Here is a 21677-nt window from a genome sequence, read left to right as displayed (position 1 = left end):
GCACCCCATCTCAAGGCTTTGTCCCTGTGTGTGTGTGTGTGTGTGTGTGTGTGTGTGCGCGTGTGTTTGTGTGTGCGTGCGTGCATGTGTGTTCTGCAGGAGGTGAGTATCCAGTTCGTGATCTCGGGCGTGCTGCATGTGTACCAGCGGATGATCGACCGCGAGGAGGACACGTGTCTGTTCCTGACCCACCCCGGGGAGCTGGTGGGTCAGCTGGCCGTCCTGACCGGAGAGCCCCTCATCTTCACCGTCCGGGCTCACAAAGACTGCAGCTTCCTGTCCATCTCCAAGACGCACTTCTACGAGTCAGTCCACTCGCGAACACACTCATACACACTTACACACACACACACACATGCTTGTACTGGATACAGTATGTTCTTTCAGCTTTTTTCATGCAGTTAAGTTTTGTGTGTGTGTGTGTGCGTGCACCAAGCCCCCAGGGTTCGAACTCAAAAGTGAAGGTCTATTGAACCGCGCCATCTTGGCAAATTCCGCGTCGTTTCACGTATGACCGGTGACTTTTGTACCTGCGCAGTTGTGCTATTCTGGCCTACTCGCAACTGCGCAAGTACAAAAGTCACCTGACATACGTCAAACGACGTCAAATTTGCCAAGATGGCGCAGAATTTGCCAAGATGGCGCGGTTCAATAGGCCTTCACTTTTGATAGCGGTCAGTGAATGGAGTGGCTGTATCCAGTTCTATTAATACATCCATGGCGTGCACTCTAGACAGCCCTGAAACTAAACGCTAATGTGATGAAGATGGCAGCGTGCCCCTGCAGTGGAAGCAGTGGATAAGCACTGCATGTGCTCAGTGAGAGTTGAAGCATAATAGTATTATATCCTCTGTGAGTGTGCGTTTATGAGTGTGCGTCTGTGCGTGCGCATGCGTGTGTGTGTATGAGTGTGTGTGTGTGCGTGCGTGCGTGTGCACACGTGTGTGTGCGTGTGTCAAGTCAAGTAACACTTTATTGTCTTTACAGAGATTTTGCTTGGGCTACCTCCCCGCGCTGCCAGCCAAACATTTAACATCAAAACAGACAGAGACATACAATAAATAAAAAGTGTATAATACAGCAGCAGGAATAAGTACAGTCATATGAACAGTGTAGTTATTTCACTTCGTTCAGAAGTTTTATGGACAGGGGAACGAAGGATTTTTTGAATCTGTTCAAATTACGATGTGTGTGCGTGTGTGTGTGTGCGTGTGCGTGCGTGTGTGTGTGCGTGTGTGTGTGTGTATGTGTGCGTGTGTGTGCGTGTGTGTGTGTGTGTGTGTTCCCCCCTCAGGATCATGCGTGTGGAGCCCACGGTGGTGCTGAACGTTGCTCACACGGTCGTGCGCAGGATGTCCTCCTTCGTCCGGCAGATCGACTTCGCCCTGGACTGGATGGCAGTGGAGGCCGGCAGGGCCGTCTACAGGTACGCACACACACACACACACACACACACACACACACACACACACGGGGTATTCCCTATTGAAGACTTGAACCCCAGCAGTAAGCGGTCAGTTCCTTGCCATAAACACGATAGTAGGGAACGTCATTAAATCACTATGTGACCCATACAGACGATTTGGGCTCCTGGCTCTTGTTTGCGAGCGGGTCAACGTTGTGGTAACATTGTGGTAACGTTGTGGTTGCGTCGTCCTCGTCCAGACAGGGGGATAAGTCGGACAGCACCTTCATCGTCCTGAGCGGCCGCCTGCGTTCCGTCATCATGAAGGAGGATGGCAAGAAGGAGTTGACTGGAGAATACGGCCGCGGTGACCTCATAGGGGTGGTAAGGGTTGAAGGTCAAATGTCTTCTGCTGTTAATGATTAGTCGGCTCCTCTCTCAGACCTCTGTGTGGTTGTGGTAGATGTGGAGGCTCAGAAGCCGTCAGTGGAACAAACGAAAAAAAGTCACGCTGTTCAAGAATCGTCGAGTCCTGTCGACGAAAGCAAAGGGTATTTTTATCAGAGCTCACTACATCTGCAGGATCATATTTAAGCCCCATCTCTGGACTCTTCCTAGTCATATCTTAGAGGTGTGTGTGCGTGTGTGTGTGCGTGCGTGCGTGTGTGGGAGCGGGGGGGGGTCGGTCTAGACAACTGTCTGATTGTCCCAGTGAGATGACAAAGGATACAGTCTGTTAAACTCTGTTACCTTCTCCGTTGACACCGACCGCCACCTGGCCATCTGCCACGTCGCCATCCGATAGGCTGGCGTATCCCCCGCGGCGCCGCCCACGCCGCCAATAATACCCGGAGCCCAGCCGATGCCATGGTTACGGGCCGGGAGAAGGTAGTCGCAGCGATGGCATCTGCAGGGACAGGTAGCGATCTGCTCATCAGGGAGGCTGGCGCTAGGAGACAGGCGCTAGGAGACAGGCGCTAGGAGACAGAATTAGCTGGCGTGTGTGCGTCAGCAGTAGCTTATTAGAGATCCACTGCTTTGATAGAAAAGGTCACCAGCTAGCTCCAGAAATAGACACCCGGGAGGAACCTCAGGGGCTCAGAGCTAGCACCAGCTAGCTCCACCGCTATCCGAAATAGACGCCCGGGAGAAACTTCAGTTCCCAGTGTTTGGAGAACATTGGACCTCATTCCTGAACATTTTCTTAAGTGTCTTCTTAAATGTCTTCTTACGAACTTCGTGAGACCAACCCTAAGAAAGATCCCCACCGGATTCATGAATGGGTGGAAATGTGTTCCTAAACCGCCAAAGTGTTCTCAGCTGTGCTCCCCTTCTTAAGTTGAATGCGCGTTCTCGTACACCTGAATTTGCATACATAAATTCCCCGCCAGCTCCTTACTACAGGGTCGTGTGCACATAGAATCCCCAGACAGCGCGGAAAAAGTTGATTGATGTTCAAGTTCACGTGCAAATTCGACGTTTTATTTGTCAAGCAACAAACCAGTAAAATGAGCAGTGAGATGTTTCTCCGCTGGCTCTTACAACGTGCACACTAAGCTTAAGCAAGGGGGAAAAAAACAATACAAAATAACAATAGAAAACGAGACAGTATATGGACTTTTAATACAAAATGCAAAATATATAGCCTACATGAAAGGGATGGGATGTGCTGAGAGCAGATTTAATTGTACACTTTAGTTAAATGCATTAGTAGGCTACTTGTGGATATTGATAGGCCCTATATCTATATTATGTAGGACCATATGATATATTTAAGCTATGGATATTTACATGTTTATTTACAGAATGTAGATGTGTCCATTTTGACGACTATGGAATATAAGGTGCTGTTGTGCTGAGTCTGATTGTAGCGACTGAGTTTAGTGCTTATTTATTAATTCACTGCCATTTGCAGTATTTGTGGAGAGCTTTTATTTATTTTAGGACACCACAATGCCTTGTAGAATCATGACTATAAATGTGAAACGTAATTGGAAATTACTCGTATTAATGATTATGATTATTATTTCAAGCCTAGGATGTCTGTAGAATTGATGTGAATGCAGTCACCTCGGATTTCCCATAAATTCAGCCCTTGCGAACGGGTGCACTCCAATCTGGCCTACCTACCACTGCATTTCTGCGTTCTTAAATCCTGTTCTTAGATAAGAACAAATCCCAGATAAGAAACCATTCAGGAATGCCAAAATTGTCCCGGGAACTTCGTAAGTGGAGTTAAGAAGAAATTTCTTCTTAACTTCTTTTTAACTGCGTTCAGGAATGAGGACCATTGTTCTTGTAGTAAGGCCAGGGTGAAAGTACAGTATTCCCTCTCACTGAAAAAACAAATCAGACGTGAGGTTTTCCTTTCCACTTTTGTATCAGAACATTTGATCTGAGGTGTCCGAAGGATGATTGATTGACAGTGCCTTTGACCAATCGGACCCTGGGGTTCTCTATTGTGTGCCCGCCCAGGTGGAGGCCTTGACCCATCAGAACAGAGCGACCACGGTGCACGCTGTACGAGACTCTGAGCTGGCCAAACTACCTGAAGGGGCGCTCAGCTCCATCAAGCGGAAGTTCCCTCAGGTACACACACACACACACTCTCTCCGACACACACAGACACACACACACACACAAAAGTTCAATATGCTTTCAAGTATACAAACATACAAAAAGGTGTTTTATTTATTTCAGGTGGTCACCAGGTTGATCCACCTTCTTGGCCAGAAGATTCTTCAGCAAGTCAATGGTCCTCTCACAGGTGTGTATGTGTGTGTGTGTGTTTGCATGCGTGCATGTATGTGTGTGTGTGTATGTATGAATGTGTGTGTGCATGCATGTGTGCGTGTGTACGTACGTACACCTGGTCATCCGCCACGTGCGTACGAGCGTGTGTGTGTGTACATGTGATCTAACCCTTTGTACTTGTATGTGTGTGTGTGTCCTCCAGCCCGTAGCCTGGCCCTGCACACCCCAAGCAGTAAGTGGGACGTAGGGAACCCGGCCTCCAACCTGTCCACTGTCACTGTACTGCCTGTGTCCGAGGAGGTCCCCCTCACTGCCTTCACCCTGGAGCTTCAGCACGCACTCATCGCCATCGGTAAACACACACACACACACACTCATAAATGCACACTCACAGAGGATATAATACACATATGCTTCAACTCTCACAGAGCACATGCAGTGTAGGGCTGCAACGATTAGTCGATTAATCGATGACTAATCGACAATACAAATAGTCGCCAACAAATGTAATTGTCGTTATTGTCGTCTGGATAGTCCGAGTCGCACATGCGCATTTTGCAATAGCGTTCAGAGTTCACTCAGCAGGACAAAATAGTCAAACAATCGTTTCAATAATCGGTGACTACTCGACTATTGAAAAGTCGTTTGTTGCAGCCCTAATGCAGTGCTTATCTACTGCTTCCACTGCAGGGGCACGCTGCTCTCTTCATCACATTACCGTTTAGTTTCAGGCCTGTCTAGAGTGCTGAGCAGCCACAGATCTCTCTCTATATGGATAGGCTGGAGGCGTGGTGTTTATATGCCTGGATGCCCAGCCCTATCATTTAACCTGTCGCTGGAGCTCGTTGCTGGAGCCTGAATGATTGATCTTGATACTTAATGACCTTGGATAGATATAATAGGCTGAGGCCCCCTCCTCTCCTCTACACCCCATTGTGAGAGAGAGTGTGTGTGTGTGTGTGTGTGTGTGTGTGTGTGTGTGTGTGTGTGTGTGTGTGTGTGTGTGTGTGTGTGTGTGTGTGTGTGTGTGTGTGTGTGTGTGTGTAATGACTGATTCTCTCTCACGACAGGCCCCACTCTCCTGATGACCAGTGACACGATCCAACAGCGCCTTGGAGCAACCGCTTTAGACAAGTAGGCAATGGCCGATAAGAATGCAGATCAGGTCACAATGAAATTGATGATGAAACTATGTCTTTGGCTGTATTCCAAATTAGGGCTGTGCAATCGATACAGCAATACATCACAATGTTCATTTCCGCAATACTGTATCGATTTTCCACGGTACAGTATTGATAGTTTTTTTTTTTTTACTTTTTTTTTTTTTTTTTACTTTTTTTTTTGCACAAGGAAAATATACAGAACTATAAATGGTGCTCAGAGAGCACAGACTTCCGCACATGAATGCATTTCGTGGCTCTGTGCATGAGCACGTGCGTGCATGCGAACAGGACGTTTGGTATTGCTGCATTCGTTAGGTCGAGAGATTTATGCTAGTACAAACCCTGCGTCTCTGTGACCTTCCCATGTCGAGATATGGGCGTTCTTTTGCACACTTTGGATTGGAATGCCCTTCAATATGGCGATTATATTCACTTCAGCCCTACGCTTTGGAATACAGCCTTTGTCTGTTGTCTCGTCCTGTTTGTGTCACTGTCCGTCTCACAGTCCTCTCTCCCTGCCTGCGTGTCTGTCCATCTCCCTGGCTGTCTGCCTCACCGTCCTCTCTCCCCGTCCGTCTGCGTGTCTGTCCATCCCCCTGGCTGTCTCGTCTCATTCTCTCTCTGCATCACCCCGTCCCAGTGTGCATGAGTACCGTCTGTCCAGCTGGCTGGGCCAGCAGGAGGACATCCACCGCATCGTGCTCTACCAGACGGACTCCACGCTGACCCCCTGGACGCAGCGCTGCATCCGCCAGGCCGACTGCATCATCATCGTGGGCCTGGGGGAGCAGGAGCCCACCGTGGGGGAGGTGAGGGGATGGGGGGGGGCATGGGGAGGAAGAGAGAGAGGAGGGGGGAGGTGAAAGGGGGAGGGATGAATCCGACACAACTCTTGAGAATGCAGGTGAACAGTGGCTGTCTGGGTTATGCCACCGCTAGTCTCAACGCCAGACCCATGAGAGTTCTTTCGCTGATGCACTATATGAGCTATGCTAACTATGTCAGAAAATCAACTTGGGCACTGAAGTGGCACAGTATGTGGAGCGCAGCGATTCAACGTTATATTTGGGTCTGGAGAGAGACTATGCCACCACTATCGCATAACACGATACTGACAATAGCCACCATGTTTGAGAATGGCTCAGAATGGCATCTTCGTCCGCGCAGACAGATATAATGTATATTTACCTCTGCAGAGGTAGTCGAAGCTCAGAGGTTGGCGGTAGCTGGGGTAAGGTGGTGCGTGACTGTGTGTGTACCCAGCCAGGCCGGGGCAGGGCGGGGCCCCGGTGGCGCTGCGGACATGGTGCTACAGTACTGGCGTGGGGCCTGGCGGAGCAGGGTGCCTCACGGTGTTTGATGTGGGATTAAGGTCAGCTCGGAACATTAGGTCCTGTAATCATGGCTTTGCTCCGGGCTTGAACCAGCTTAATGGTCTGGACCGGTATGAACGGCATGGAGGCTGTTTGAACCTGCGAGATTGGGGAGGGAGGGAGGGAAGGAAGGAAGGAAGGGAGGGAGGAAGAGAGAAGAAGAGTGAGAAGGAGAGAGTGAGAAGGAGAGAAAAGGAAATGAGGAGGGAGAATGGTAAAAAGAGAGAGAGTGTTGGAGAGGGAGAGGAGGAGAGGGGGGTGTAAGTCAACCTGATGGGGAAAGTAATTGCCTCCCCTGAAAAAGGCCTGAGAAAAAGAATGTGTACACTCTAAAACGGATCTCATGACAGAAATGGAGAGGTGGATCGATATTTGCCATCAAGCACAAAATGAGTCATAGCTCTGGGGGATTATATCTACTGCCCCCTCTCTCTCTTTTTCTCTCTCTCTCTCTCTCTCTCCCTCTCTCTCTCTCTCTCTCTCTCTCTCTCTCTCAGACACTGTGGGCATGAGGTGAATGGCCTATTGACTACTGTTGTAGACAACAGTAGTGGTCTGTGTTTTGGTGGTTACAAGTGTGACCTTGCTGACTGTTTTTTCCTTGCTAAGCACTCTGGGAGGGAGAGAAACGCCACATCGCCACCACAAAGTGGTAGCCATTGTATGGCTTTTAACTAGACGAGGAGTTGTAGGCTATCATGCTTTTACTGTGGAGGGAAGCGTCATTCTGTGGGGTGGACAGGAGGGTGCAGCCCTGGACACGTGTTAATTCTGTTGACAAAGCAAGAAAAGTGCATTAAACGAGGATGAAGGCGGACGAGCCGTCAAAGGACCTTGTCATCTAACCTTGACCTTGACCTTCCCTGCCTGGCGTGTGACCCCTCTTCCAGCTGGAGCGGATGCTGGAGAGCAGCGCGGTGCGGGCCCAGAAGCAGCTGGTCCTGCTGCACAGGGAGGACGGCCCCCCGCCCAAGGGGACGGTGGACTGGCTGAACATGAGGAGCTGGATCTCCAGACACCTGCACCTGTCCTGCCCGCGCAGGGTCTTCTCCAAGAGGAGCCTGCCCAAACTGGTACACACACACACACACACACTCTCACACACACACCGTGTCATGCTCTTAGGGCTTAAACCTCATTACGGCGGAGCGTCGCAAGTGCGCGTGGCCTCCGGTGCAGACTGATATCCGGATGTGGAGGACCCCAGAGTGCACTCGTTTTCACTCGCCAAGGAATGCAATTCCAGCCGCGCGTTGGAAGATAAACTATCTGCTATGTTGTTGCTTGTTGGTTCAGTTGTTAGAAGTGTGTGCGATGTTTACCTTTTTAGATCCGCTCTCCCGAGTCGTGTGGATGATCTCAGTTGTTGACCTATGTTGTTACCGTTTTTGATAAGCTTTCGGGTCCATATCCGTAGGCTACATAGTCTAATAATTTGTATTTACCGTGGAAGATAGTACCTCCCTTGTTCTCTGTAAAGCGCATTGTGTTGCCTCTGGGTATGAAATGCAAATAAAGCTTTGATTGATTGATTGATAGTGAAAATTAAATTGTAGGTTATCCCCTGTTGTTAGGCTATACTTGTATGTTCAGCTGTTAGAGGGAAGCACTTGTACGGTATGTTTACCTTATTTCAGATCTGGTCTTGTGCATTCAGCTCCATATCCGTAGGCTACATACAGAAGTCTAATCATTTGTATTTACCGCGGAAGATAATGGAAATTAAAATTTAGGCTATCCCCTATATCCCCATTTTCTCCATCATAAACGGCATTAAACTAGACATAGTTTAAAAGGTTCCGATTATACTTTACATGTTCTTGAAAGGTAGGCCTACTAGAACGAAAATAGGCTACACACGAGATGACAAGTAGGCCTTGTATATTTTTTTCGTTCTATACTATATGTTGATACTGTTGGTTAAATTTAAATCGAATCGTTCATACATCGTCTTACTCGACAATCTGAAAGTGGCCCACACTATAGGCCCACACATGTCGAAATTAGACATTTGCAGCAATTTGATTTGTGGCCTGGGGACAGGTGTATTGAGACCCCTATATTTACAATATACATGTTAATAAGACGGCACATTAAACTGATTTACATTCATAATGCTCCGTTCATAAAAGGTAGCCTAGGCCTTAACAAAAAAAGACATGAGATGAAAAATAAGGCCTATAATTTGTGTTTTTTGTATGGTATATTTATGTTGATACTGTTGAAACTACTGTGTGTTGGCCAAATGCAATTAAATTGAATCGTTCACTATACATTGTCTTACTCAACAATCAGAGAGTGGAAAGTGAGTAGCCAAAACGTCAACATTTTGGACAACATCACTTTATTCTGACAAAGCAAAGTGACAGCAAACGTAGGCTAAAGGTGACACTGTCGGTGAAGGACTGGTGAAATTAGACAACATATGCATAATTTGGTGATAAAGTGTATTAATGCTGCCAGTTAAAGGAATGGACAATAGCTCTGAGGTAATCCATCAGGTAGGGCCTCTGACCCATAGGTAGGCACCATCGTCAGCATGTGTACGTGCATTTGTATCTTCCAGACTCGACTAATGCCCTTTTCTCTGGTCTTCCTAGTGGTGCTACTAGAAGCAGTTACACCCAGGCCCAGGTGGTATAAATACTGTCCCGTGCGCGGTGGTCATGCCAGTTTCAGGAACCTATAGGCTATACTTATGGAGTTAAATAACCCATTAGACCCATCCTCTCCTCCTGTTTGCCTCCCCTCCGTTCCCTCCCTCCATCCCTCCCTCCTCCCCTCCAGAGAGAGATGTACCAGCGGGTGTTCCAGAAGCCGGCGGACCGTCACTCCGACTTCTCCCGTCTGGCCCGCGTCCTGACCGGAAACGCCATCGCCCTCATCCTGGGCGGGGGAGGGGCCAGGTAACCTTAAACCTCTGAACTCACGGTAGGGTCGCTGACATCACAGCTGTACCCTGAACACCAAGTCATCCTTCTAGTGTCTAGTAGCCATGGATTAGGGCTTGGGGTCCTCTCTGTCAAACAGCGTAGTGTAGATGTCGCGTTCAGGTCTGTCCTCCCAATGCCTGTCCTAAATACTTGTTACCCCTCGCACACAACTACTGTCTTCACTTTTCTACCTGTTCCACCCTTTTTCATTTTGTCTTCTCATTTGTCTCTCCTCTTCTCCCTCTTTCCGTCTGTTGTTTTGTGTAGCTTTGTTCAGAATGGCTGAAGGTTGGTTCCTCTCGCGTCTGTCTCTTCTAACCCACTTGTGGTTCTGCTACGTGCTTCCATAAGTAAACTGTGTTGTCCTGTTGATCGTCTCTCGAGACTGTGGCTGGTGCTGTTGTGACACTCAGAAACGTGACGTTCCAGCCGAAAAATGGGTGAGCCTGTCCGGTACAGAGGTTGTGCTGAGAGGTGTGGCTACAGGAAGCTCGTTTGAGAGCAGTCCTCCGGGACTAGTCCCTAGTCCTCATTTCAGATTATGATGATGATTGTCGGAACTTCATCACATTCACATTCCTCTCACTGCAATTCAGTTCACATTATCTGTCTCTTTTTCTTTCTTTCTTTCTTTCTTTCTTTCTTTCTTTCTTTCTTTCTTTCTTTCTTTCTCTCTTTCTCTCTTTCTCTCTTTCTCTCTTTCTTTCTCTTTCTTTCTCTCTTTCTTTCTCTCTTTCTTTCTTTCTCTCTTTCTCTCTTTCTTTCTGTATCTCTCTCTCCCTCTCTGTCACCCATTCTCTCTCTTTCTCATTCTCTCTCGCTCTCTCTCTATCCTCCCCCTCCTCCCCAGGGGCTGTTCCCAGGTGGGTATCCTGCATGCCCTCAGCGAGGCGGGCATCCCTGTGGACCTGGTGGGGGGCACTTCCATCGGCTCCCTGATGGGGGGGCTCTACGCCGAGGACCGCAGCCACAGCCGCATGAGGATGAGGGCCAGAGAGTGGGCCATGGTGAGACACCATCCACCATGCCAGATCTAGAACCTCTACTCCTCTTTTTAACCCTTTTAGTGCCAACATTTTGAATATTAATTAGATTTTCCCCATATTACTAGAAAGCGCAGTTTCTCAGCTTTCAGGAAGTGTTGGAGTGACGGAATGTTTTAGAATTTTTGATCTGACACGCCTGTACAGGCGCCACTCTGTACAGATATTACTAATCCAGGTACCTGGTGAGGAGAGGGGAATGCATTTCAAGAGTATTCAAGCGAGGCCTCGCTCTCAGTCCTGTCGTGTGTTTGACCCGCCGCCCCCCGACTGTGTGCGTCCCCGTAGGGGATGACGTCGGTGTTTAAGAAGGTTCTAGACCTGACTTACCCCATCACCTCCATGTTCTCTGGCGCCGCCTTCAACTCCAGCATCAGCAACGTCTTCAAGGGCAAGCAGATCGAGGTGAGAGAGGCCGGCACCGGAGACTGATGGTGTTTAATCAGGATGAGTGTGTTCATAAGAGATGGTACTGTCGGCTGCCTGGTCATGATTTAGCGTCAGAGGTCCCGTTGAGTACTCTATGATGATGACTTGTTTACAGGGTTTGACACTCATGAGTGGTTTTATGGGTGTGCCTGTCGGCGGAGGGCAGTCAGATTCTGTGTGCTGCGTGTGTTCTGACCATGATGAGTGGTCTTGTTAATGTGACCCCCTGGTCCTTACAGGACCTGTGGATCCCTTACTTCAACATCACCACTGACATCACCGCCTCCACCATGAGAGTCCACACCGACGGTACCTGTCCCCTTCTTCGCTTTCTCTCTTCTATCTCTCTCTCTCTCTGCTGTTCTTTCTCTCTCTTGTCCCTCCTCTCTCTCTCCCTCTCTCTCTCTTTCTCTCTCTCTCTCTCTCTCTCTCTCTCTCTCCCTCTGTTGTCTTATGTCCTGCATTCAACTCTCAGTTATAGGAGCTGGTCTCTCTCCTCCTCTCTCCCTCTCTCAGGGTCTCTGTGGAGGTATGTGCGCGCCAGCATGTCTCTGTCTGGGTATCTCCCCCCGCTCTGTGACCCCAAAGATGGACACCTGCTGATGGACGGAGGCTACATCAACAACCTGCCAGGTCTCTAGATGTCCACATACACAGACACACACACACGCGCACACACTCGGGGAGAGGAGTCTTTACCCCCCTAAACCCTCTCACTTGATCACAATGAACTTCACACCATGCTGCCTCAGCCTCGAGGCGATTGGTTGCCCCATTCCGAGGCCCTAGTGGTCGATGGACCCGGTTACGGCTTCTTTCTGTCCTGGCCCTGCTGTGGTGGAACGAACTGCCCGCTGACGTCAGGACAGCAGAGTTGCTGCCCATCTTTCGCCACAGGCTGAAAACTCACCTTTTCAAGAAGTACTACCCTGACCCTCTTATCATCTATTGTATTTGTACTTGGCTGTTCTTGCACTTTTACTTCAGCATTAGGCTGGGCTGTTAGACATAGGCTGGGAGCCAGGTCCACCCCTCAGGTCACAAGTTGATAACAAGCACTCCCAACTCAGGGCCATTTGGTCTCGGGCCAAAAGAAAACCTTTGGGGGAAATGTTTCTGGTGAAATGATTTAAATGCAAATATTAAGGTACTTACTTACTTCTTTACTTAGGCCCGTCACTCCCAGTGGAACATAGGCCATCGATGACTCTTCTCCAACGAGCGCGGCTTAGGGCTATATTTTCTTCCTCCCCCCAGCTGGTTCCATGTCTCTTGAGCTCTGCCTCAGTGTCCCGTCTCCAGCTGTTTTCGGGCCGTCCTCTCTTCCGCTTCCCCTGGGGGTGCCAGGTCAGGGCCTGGCATGTGATAGTAGCTGCCGGTTTCCTCAAGGTGCGGCCAATCCATCCCCACTTAGGATCAGTTTGATGTTGTCCCTCTCGGTGGCGAATTTGGCGGCGATGATTGGTGGGTTCACCGGTTCCCAGCCTATGAGAGAGCGCCTTGCCTCCGGAGCCAGCATCCGGGCCACACCTTCTGTGTGTGGGGCACCCTCTTCTGTGAGACCGGAGTAGAGCACCATCTCCCCCGATGTTAGTCTCAGCTGCCCTGCTTGTATCCACCTCGTCTCGCACCGTCCCAGAAGAGAGATGTTGTAGTTTCTCATCTCCTGTGCTACCTGGACTGTCTTACCTGATTCGAACATCGTCCCGATGTTCCATGTGGCAATTTTAGTGGTTGTCCTGGGGGTTAGAAGGGGAGTCGGCCTTGCAGCTTCCTTTCGGCTTTGACTATGCTGCGTCATATACCTCCTTTGTGGAGGCCCTTCCTCTCCCCAGCCGTGTTGGTTTTGAGTTGTCGTCGTTGATGCTTCTGTAACTTATTTTTCTAGGTAGTGGTGTCGGCCCTACGCGAACCCTTTTAACCTCTGGGGTGAGGTGGTCCAATTTTGTCTCGCCTGTACCCCTTGACCTGTCCAGCTTGGTTAACCCTGCGAGGTGCTTGCGCACCTGCTGGCATAGCTCTCCGGGTCACTGAGGTACTCAAGCCACCGCCCCATGACCAGGAATGGACCGTGCGGTGGTAATATATAAAATAATAGTAAATATGAAGGTACTGCAACTGCATAAATAGTCATACAAGTATGACATTTTGCATGGAGTATCCCAAAACAGGGGGAACTAGCAAAATAAGATTCTCGGGCTTGCTGCCTTTCTATTTTCAAATATCACCCTACCCAAAAAGACAAAAAAAAGTCTGTCCGCTTGACAAATTCTCATCAGAAGTGATTATTTTCAAACACTTTATTGTACATGTCACTGCCTCACTTGTATAAACAAAACATCCCAAGTTTATGGATATGAGCTATAGATATGAGCTCTTCTAGATGGCTTTCTATCTAGAAGATTACACTTCCTGTGGCCAAAGGTCTTCACTGTAGGCCTACCTCAAATCGGAGAAAACTGAATTTTCAATCACTACCCTTCCAAATGGGAGTAAGCATGTTTCATGCATCTAACAATACATTAATATGTACTGCTATGCTATCTGAAGTGAAGAACATGAAAATAATTCATTTTTGTTCTTAGATCTCTTTGCTGCTTATCTATGCTGCAGTCTGGCCACAAATCATATTCCCTTTTTCCTTTTTCAAATTGCTATGAAATATGTATCTTTTGTTGCAAAACGTATTAGAAAATGAACGGAAGAGTATGTTATCTCTTACAGAGAGGGGTCTGGGTTGCTGCATGTTCAGCTCTCATACACAGGCCCAACCCTGCGGGTGAGTATAGTGGTTATGTGTGAGTGCTTAAAGGAGTAGTAAAGGGAAAAATCATGTTTAGCCCTGTTTTAAGGTTACTTATGATCATATACAATGGTTCAGATCAAAACTAGCACTTTTGAGAAAGTTGATAATTGCTCTATCACCGTTTAGGTCATACAATGGATGTGGGTGGGCACCGTGAAAAATCATTCAAAAACATGTTAAACTCTCGATTTCTGTACTGCACCAAACAGAAATATTTTAACCTGTACTAGTCGGATACATGCCAGGGAAGCCAGGAATAGGGCTAAACATGAAATTCAGTGTCCTTATCCTTTAATTGTTACAGTTATCAATTGTATTCAAGCACATGTTACGAGATTGTTGTAGTGCATTAACATTTACCGGTTGTGCAATGTGTAAAACAACAGAACAACTACTACACCTGACTGGCCTGCTGCCATTATTCCCCAGCTGGTTTGATGCAGCTACTAGCCTTGATACTGCTGGTATCCCGGCTGATACCGCGGGTAGCATAGGTTGATGCTAGTGCACGCATGCGCACAGCGTGCTGGAGCAACGATTGCGCGCTGTGCGCATGCGTGCTGGAGCAAGTGAGGAAGCTATTTTGTTTCGAAAGACGTTTCTAAAGATCATATTACAGAGGCATGTGAAAAACCACAACAGGCCTATGCTCTATGTAAGCACAATTAGCGATTCATAAAGACAGATTGATGAAAACAACCGTTTCGCGGCAGAAAATAGATTTTTAGAAACTGCATTCTAAGTGCTCCGACCACCGCCATTACATGGATATACTGGCTCGTGCTGGATTTTAAATTTCTTCTACATGCCTCCGAACTACACCAAAGGGATCTCGGTGAGTCAAACGTCTTATAATATGTCGTAAATAAGGTCCAGGTTGTCAAAAACGAGCATTGTCCTTTAATCCACCGTGTTGACCAGGATGTTTCAGCATAATCATTTTACTTTATGATAGTCTGTGTAGTTATGATTTGATTTTGATCTCAGTTCAGCTTTCGACACAGTCGATCACTCCATCCTGTTAAACCGTCTATCAACCCACCTCAGCATCAGCGATTCTGCACTATCTAGGTTCACCTCTTACTTAACTAACAGAACTCAGTGTGTCTCATATAAAAGCTCTTTGTTCACTCTACAGTAAACTTTGGCGTTCCACAGGGATCGGTTCTTGGCCCGCTGCTTTTCTCATTATACATGCTTCCTCTTGGATCCATTCTCCGTCGCTATGGTATTCCATTTCATTGTTATGCAGGCGACACTCAAATTGACATACCGCTCACTCCCGATGACCATTCACAAATCATTCATCTAGAATCCTGTATACACGCTGTCACAAGTTGGATGTCCCACAACTTCCTAAAACGTAACCCAAATAAAACTAAGCTGCTTGTTGTTGGCCCCAAGAACAAACTCCCTTGTCATGCAGACCTCAATCTCACCTTAAATGATTGCAGAATTACCCCTAGCACTATGGTTAAAAACATGGGCATCCTCCTTGACTCCAGTCTATCCTCAAATGCTCACATTCAAGATATCTCCAAAACGGCCTTCTTTCACCTCCGTGAAATTTCCAAGATCCGTTCGATGATAACCACTGCTGATGCCGAAACCCTGATTCATGCGTTCGTCTCATCCAGACTTGATTATTGTAATGTCCTTTTTTCTGGCCTACCCATATACACTACTAAAAAGTTACAACTTGTTCAAAAAACTGCTGCCAGAATCCTCACTCGTACCAAAAAATTTGATCACATCACCCTGGTTCAGGGTGTCACTTCACTGGTTACCTATCCAAGCTAGATCTAATTTCAAGGTCCTACTGTTTTCTATAAATCTCTACATGGTCAGGCCCCTTCATATCTTTCAGACTTTATCACCCCTTACTCTCCTTGCCAAGCACTTGCCGTGCTCCCTTCCTCTGGAACCAGCTTCCACTCAGTGTCAGAAATGCTACAACCATTCAATTGTTCAAAAACCAGACTTAAAACTCATCTCTTTACACAATACTTTGCCCCTACAAATTGATCTTTATGATCGTATGGCAGGGGGGGCTTCAATAACTACCTCAATGGCTCAAGCTGTTATTGCACGATTCAATGTTTATAGTGTTCTATTTATATATTATATTGCACAATTTATTGTTTATATTGTTCTATGTCACCACTTTGATGCCTGCACGGTATATTGCTTGTCGTTTTCACATTTGTCTGTCTGTCCATGTTCTTGTCTGTTCATTTCAGTGTTGTTATTCATTTTGTTGTAAAGTGCATTGAAGCACCTCGGTGTGATTTTGCACTCAAAGAATAAATTCAATTCAATTCAATTTTGTAAGGATACATAAACACTTAAAGGAGTAGTAAAGGGAAGGGAACTTTAAGCACTCACACATAACCACTATACTCACCCGCAGGGTTAGACATGGATATGAGACCTGGACATGCAACAACCCAGACCCCTCTCTGTAGGAGATAACATACTCTTCCATTCATTTTCTAATACGTTTTGCAAAAAAACATGAAGACATATGATTTGTGGCCGGACTACAGCATAGATAAGCAGCAAAGAGATCTAAGAACTAAAAATGTGTTCTGTTTTATGATTGAACTGTGTTGTAGTTTCTCCTTTTGGCTTTATTTAGTGTTTATCTGTAGGTTAATAAAGTTTATTCTTCTCTATTGATGGTTGGCTTCTTGATAACTAGTGATGACTGTACACTACATGAATGTATTGATCATCTACATGAGTGTATTGATCATCTAGACAAGCATAATATATGGTATTTAAATTAAATACCATTCAAAAGCCTTTCCTTCTATAGTATTCACTTTTCATGTTCTTCACTTCAGATAGCATGGCAGTACATATTAACGTATTGTTAGATGCAAGAAACATGCTCACTCCCATTTGGAAGGGTAGTGATTGAAAATGTGAGGCAGTAACATGCACAATAAAGTGCTTGAAAATAATCACTTTTGATGAGAATTTGTCAAGTGGACAGACATATTTTCTTTTGCCTTTTTGGGTATGTTAAGGGTGATATTTCAAAATAGAAAGGCAACAGGCCCCAGAATCTTATTTTGCTAGTTTCCCCTATGTTTCAGGATACTCCATGCAAAATGTTGTATGACTTGTATGACTATTTATGCAGTTGCAGTACTTTAATATTTGCATTTACATTTGGTTAAAAGTGTCCGCTATATGACTATAATGTAATGTAATACCAGTTTTTCTCTGCGTTACTCTGGGTTTTATTGATTATAATCAACACATTGAGAGCCAAAGGACTTGGATGACCCTATAAGGGGGGGGGGGGGCATTACCTCCTTCCTGGCAGCGTACTGGGGGGAATGACAGCTTCATGCTGATGTGATCCACCAGAGCGTGGCGTCCAGATCATGTCCTGACACCCACTCCCCTCTTCTCCTAGCGGACGTGGCGCGCTCCATGGGGGCCAAGGTTGTGATCGCCATCGACGTGGGCAGCCAGGACGAGACCAACCTCACCAACTACGGCGACGCGCTGTCGGGCTGGTGGCTGCTGTGGAAACGCCTCAACCCTCTGGCAGAGAAAGTCAAGGTGAGGGAGGGAGGGATGGGAGGAGGGAGGAGGACTGTTAGTCTGTAGAGTGTGAACACATCATTAGGGTTAGTATCTTTACTAGTTACGAGAGTGAGTGAGTGAGTGAGTGCGTGCGTGCGTACGTGTGAACACAGTGTCACTGTGGAAAAGATAATTTTTAATTAAAGGTTATTGAAGGTTTTTATTAGCTATAAAAACTATTTGTGTCTCTAGCAACAGGTACTTGTGGACTTTACAGAGGGCCGCAGTATTGAGACTGCGGTGACTGCAAAGGGCCAGTCTTGTCGGCACAGGTGTTATCTCGCCCTCCGCTGGTACTGTAGGCGCTTTGACCTCTGCCCTCTGCCGCCCAGGTGCTGAACATGGCGGAGATCCAGACGCGGCTGGCCTACGTGTGCTGCGTCAGGCAGCTGGAGTCGGTCAAGAGCAGCGACTACTGCGAGTACATCCGGCCGCCCATAGACAGATACCGCACGCTGGAGTTCGGCAAGTTTGACGAGATCGCCGTGAGTCGCCCCGCCCGCCTCAAGTCTCCGCACCCGGCCGCCCGTGTCCGTCTCTCGCTCTCCCTTTTGTCTCCCCTTCACAAGCTCACTTTCTTCTGCCCTGTGTGTGCGTGCGTGCGTGTGTGTGTGTGCAGGAGGTGGGCTACCAGCATGGGAAGACGGTGTTTGACGTGTGGAGCCGTAGCGGAGTGGTGGAGAAGATGCTGAAGGACCGGCATCAGGAGGAGTTCCACAACACACAGAGCAACAACGTGAGACTGGGAGGGCGTGTGTGTGTGTGTCTGTGTCTGTGTGTGTGTGTGTGTGTGTGTGTGTGTGTGTGTGTGTGTGTGTGTGTGTGTGTGTGTGTGTGTGATAGAGCGAAAGAGAGAGTGCGCGCATGTGTGTGTGTGTGTGTATTGAATGTTAACCCCCCCCCCCCCTTGTCCTGCAGGTGGTGACCTGTCCCAACACCTCCTTCACTGACCTGGCCGAGATCGTGTCCCGTATCGAGCCCGCCAAACCCGCCCTAGTGGACGGTAGGAGACCTCCGGCCGGGCCCGTGGCCGCGCTCTGGGTCCCGGCTGTCCGGCTACCAGAACCAGACCCTCCCCCCCTATCCCCCTCCCCTCTCACACCCCGTCTCCTCTCCACTTTCTACGGAGAGCCCGAACAGCGGCGTGTGCTGTGCGAGGCGTCCGTCGGACAGCCAACTGCCCCGCTGCGGCCCTCAACCGCCGGAGGGGATGAATATTTATGCGGGGCTTGTTTGCGCTCTCTGCTCTTCTGGCTCTCACCCCCCCGCTCTCTCTCTCTCTCTCTCTCATCCCCCTTTCCTCTGGCGTTGGCTCGCTGCCTCTCTTCCGTCTCTGCCACGGGCGAATCTGGGAGTCTTCTCCTCTGCTCCCCTCTCCCTGTGTGTGTGTTTTTGTGCTATTGTTTGGGCTTTCTAAGATCTAAGTTTTTTTTATGCTGCCAGGCTCCATTAGTAGGCGAATCTGTTACACGGCACAGGAGGTGGTTTGGTAAATGATGATTAATGTGTCGGTGTGACGCTGTGACTTCGGCTCCTGTAGCCTGACTCGGATGAACGGATGAAGGTTTTGGGAATAAGCCTCATCATTCGTCTATTACTGCCCAGTCAGTGGCAACGAATATGATTCTGATTCGGCCGACACCTTGATTCAATCCAGACTCCGTGAAACAGCTACAACAACCCAGCCCGTCGCTGCAATGTTCTAGCAACCGCTCCCCCGAGAATTTGAATTTGATTGGTTGAAAGAAATGCAGTGTTTTTTGCCCTCTATTCCCGAATGGTAATGAGTCCGGCCAGACCTTTCTCCAGTGCTGGCACGGCGCAAACAAAGTGTTGAGATAGGTCTGGCTATGTGAGACTATGGTCCCTATAACTCAGACCCCTCCCTCTCTCTATCCCTCTCTCTCTCATTCTCTCTCTCTCTCTCTATGTTTGTTCCTGTTCCCCTCCTCCATAACTCTTCCCCTTTGCCCAACCACTTAACTCACTCTGGTGCTCCCTCAAATTTCTCTCTCCCTCACCCATCCCTCTCTTCTCTCTCTCCCTCTGCCCTCCATGTGTTCTGTCTCTCAGAGGAGTCTGACTACCACACAGACTATGAGGAGGATGCGGTGGAGAGCGCCCTCTCAGACATTGAGCTGAGCGGTCAGTACGGCGAGCACACAGAGGGGGAGGAGACTGCTGACACGGTGCGGACACGCCCCCACTACCGGGCACTTCTGGGTTTTTGTTTTCACTGGGACAGAGAGAAAGAAAGAGATGACTTTCTCTTCTTATTCTCTCTCCATCTATCTCTCGTTCTCTCTCTCTCTCTCGAACCTGTTCACATCGCTTACGTTCTCCATCCTCCTCCTCAGGATGAAGAGCTGGATATGCGCCGCGAGCCACGCCCCCCGCCCCCCGACGGCGTCCTCCTACCCCCGTCCCCTCCCCGCTCCCCCCAGCCCCCTGACCACAGCCCCCCCAGCTCTGCCTCGCCCACCCTCCGAGCCCGGAAGTTCCGTGTCAGCGGACCAGGACGCGAAGACCAGCCCCCTCCCAGCCCCTGAGGCCGGCCCCGCTGACACACGGACAGAGCTGTGACCCACATACAGACGGCACATCCTGAACCCGTTTCCTGTACGCATATCTCCCCTGTGTGCGTCTTCTCTCTCCCCGACTGCTAGACACACTCGGGCGATAGATGACGTCGGTTTACACACGGTCAATAGCAATCCACCTGGTCTGAATCACCGCGGCGCAGTGTGAGGTCGTCCCAGCGGTCGAAGGCGTCAGCGTGGTTTATGGTTGCGCCAGCGTGGTTTATGGTTCAGACGTGCACACTGACTGAGCGCGGCAGCCATGCCGTCACATCCAAGCCCCCTCTCTCCTCCGGGTCTCTGCTGTGTACTCCGTATCTTATCTGGTGTGAATCAAACAGACACAGCCCAACCAGCAGCACGCACACACACACACACACTCTCACACACTCTCACACAGTCTCCAGATGAGCTTGCTAGCATTTATGCACGGGCAATCTTGTACAGCTGGACAATCTCCCCAGCCCCAATGCATAACCAATGATTTGATTAATATTTCGTTATCCAGTAGCAGTACTTAACTCTAGCTTTTTTCACACACACACACACACACACACACACACACGCTCCAGATGAGTGTGCTACTGTAGGATTTATGCACAGGCAATCTTGGACAGCTGGACAATCTTCCCAGCCCCATGTGTAACCAATGATTTGACTAATATGTTGTACTTATCAGCACTTACCTCTAGCACTAGTTTATTCTCTCTCACACACACACACACGGACACACACACAACATGCACCATTAAGCCTATCAATGCAAGTATTTGTATAACCTGATTAGGTAGCTACTGCAGTGTGAGCCTCTCAGGTATTGCAGCAGTGCCTCGAACCCAGCTAATGCTTGTACCAGTGGCCTTACATGTAGGCAGTAGCAATACTACATATCTAATATATGAGATCAGTAGCCCTACAGTAGACAACTGGAATACAGAACATTTGAGCGTGTAGGCATGTTTAAGCTCGTCCCAGTGATTTCTATCTAGCGATTGTTTGATTGATACTGTCCGTTTGGCTGACGCTCGCCCTGACTCAGAGTTTTGAATAGTTTCCAATTTCCTGGCCTGAGTGGAGTGGTGCCCCGGCAGCACAATAGATGAGGCTCATTCCTTTGGTGAGTGGAAACTGGATGACGCATATGAAAGTGCTTTACCTGAAGTATGCAAATGCACAGTGAATGTAACAACCCCCCCCCCCCGAACAACAAGTCAGACCGTGCCATGGTGCCTCGAACGGTGACTACCACGCGCAGGCGTCGGTTGAACCTGAATGTTTTTTTTACAGTTTGCCAACAATCTTGTGAAACGGCGCAAGTTGTGTTTGTGTGTATGTTATTTGTATCAGATATGTCATGTTTCGATAATGTAACAGTTTACTAATAATAAATCACTTTTGGTGACCTGTGATCTTGAGCCTGTGGAGCTATGGGGTTGATCTCTCGCTAGCCTGTACATCCCAGCCTTCGATGCAGCTCAGGATTACCAAGAGATGAAACAAAGGTAACCTTTTGCTATGGCCTGTTGTATAATACCCTGCAATGAGGTAAGAGAAATGCAAGCCTGGATCTGGATTTTTCTCCTTTAGGTGGA

General features: G+C 48.3%; 1 protein-coding gene across 1 annotated transcript in view; it reads left to right on the top strand.

Annotated features, from left to right (window-relative positions):
• Positions 1 to 21385, top strand: part of LOC311312079 (patatin-like phospholipase domain-containing protein 7) — a 28515-nt gene extending 7130 nt beyond the window's left edge. Inside the window, exons 17-36 of the mRNA XM_084441946.1 lie at positions 100 to 305; positions 1295 to 1426; positions 1666 to 1789; positions 3881 to 3994; positions 4106 to 4172; positions 4362 to 4511; positions 5230 to 5293; positions 5963 to 6131; positions 7586 to 7768; positions 9483 to 9601; positions 10479 to 10635; positions 10960 to 11076; positions 11340 to 11409; positions 11617 to 11733; positions 17334 to 17482; positions 17839 to 17991; positions 18126 to 18242; positions 18425 to 18509; positions 19580 to 19695; positions 19864 to 21385. Coding sequence (XP_084298072.1) covers positions 100 to 305; positions 1295 to 1426; positions 1666 to 1789; positions 3881 to 3994; positions 4106 to 4172; positions 4362 to 4511; positions 5230 to 5293; positions 5963 to 6131; positions 7586 to 7768; positions 9483 to 9601; positions 10479 to 10635; positions 10960 to 11076; positions 11340 to 11409; positions 11617 to 11733; positions 17334 to 17482; positions 17839 to 17991; positions 18126 to 18242; positions 18425 to 18509; positions 19580 to 19695; positions 19864 to 20055 — 2601 coding nt within the window. The 3' untranslated portion in view covers positions 20056 to 21385. The remainder of the gene's footprint in view (positions 1 to 99; positions 306 to 1294; positions 1427 to 1665; positions 1790 to 3880; positions 3995 to 4105; positions 4173 to 4361; positions 4512 to 5229; positions 5294 to 5962; positions 6132 to 7585; positions 7769 to 9482; positions 9602 to 10478; positions 10636 to 10959; positions 11077 to 11339; positions 11410 to 11616; positions 11734 to 17333; positions 17483 to 17838; positions 17992 to 18125; positions 18243 to 18424; positions 18510 to 19579; positions 19696 to 19863) is intronic.
• Positions 21386 to 21677: the final 292 nt, after the last annotated feature.

The sequence above is a fragment of the Borostomias antarcticus genome (genome assembly GCF_949987555.1).
Source record: "Borostomias antarcticus genome assembly, chromosome: 8".
In the NCBI taxonomy this organism is placed as follows: Eukaryota; Metazoa; Chordata; class Actinopteri; order Stomiiformes; family Stomiidae; genus Borostomias; species Borostomias antarcticus.
The sequence above is the reverse complement of the archived record's forward strand: the minus strand, read 5'-3'. Positions and strand labels throughout refer to the sequence as shown.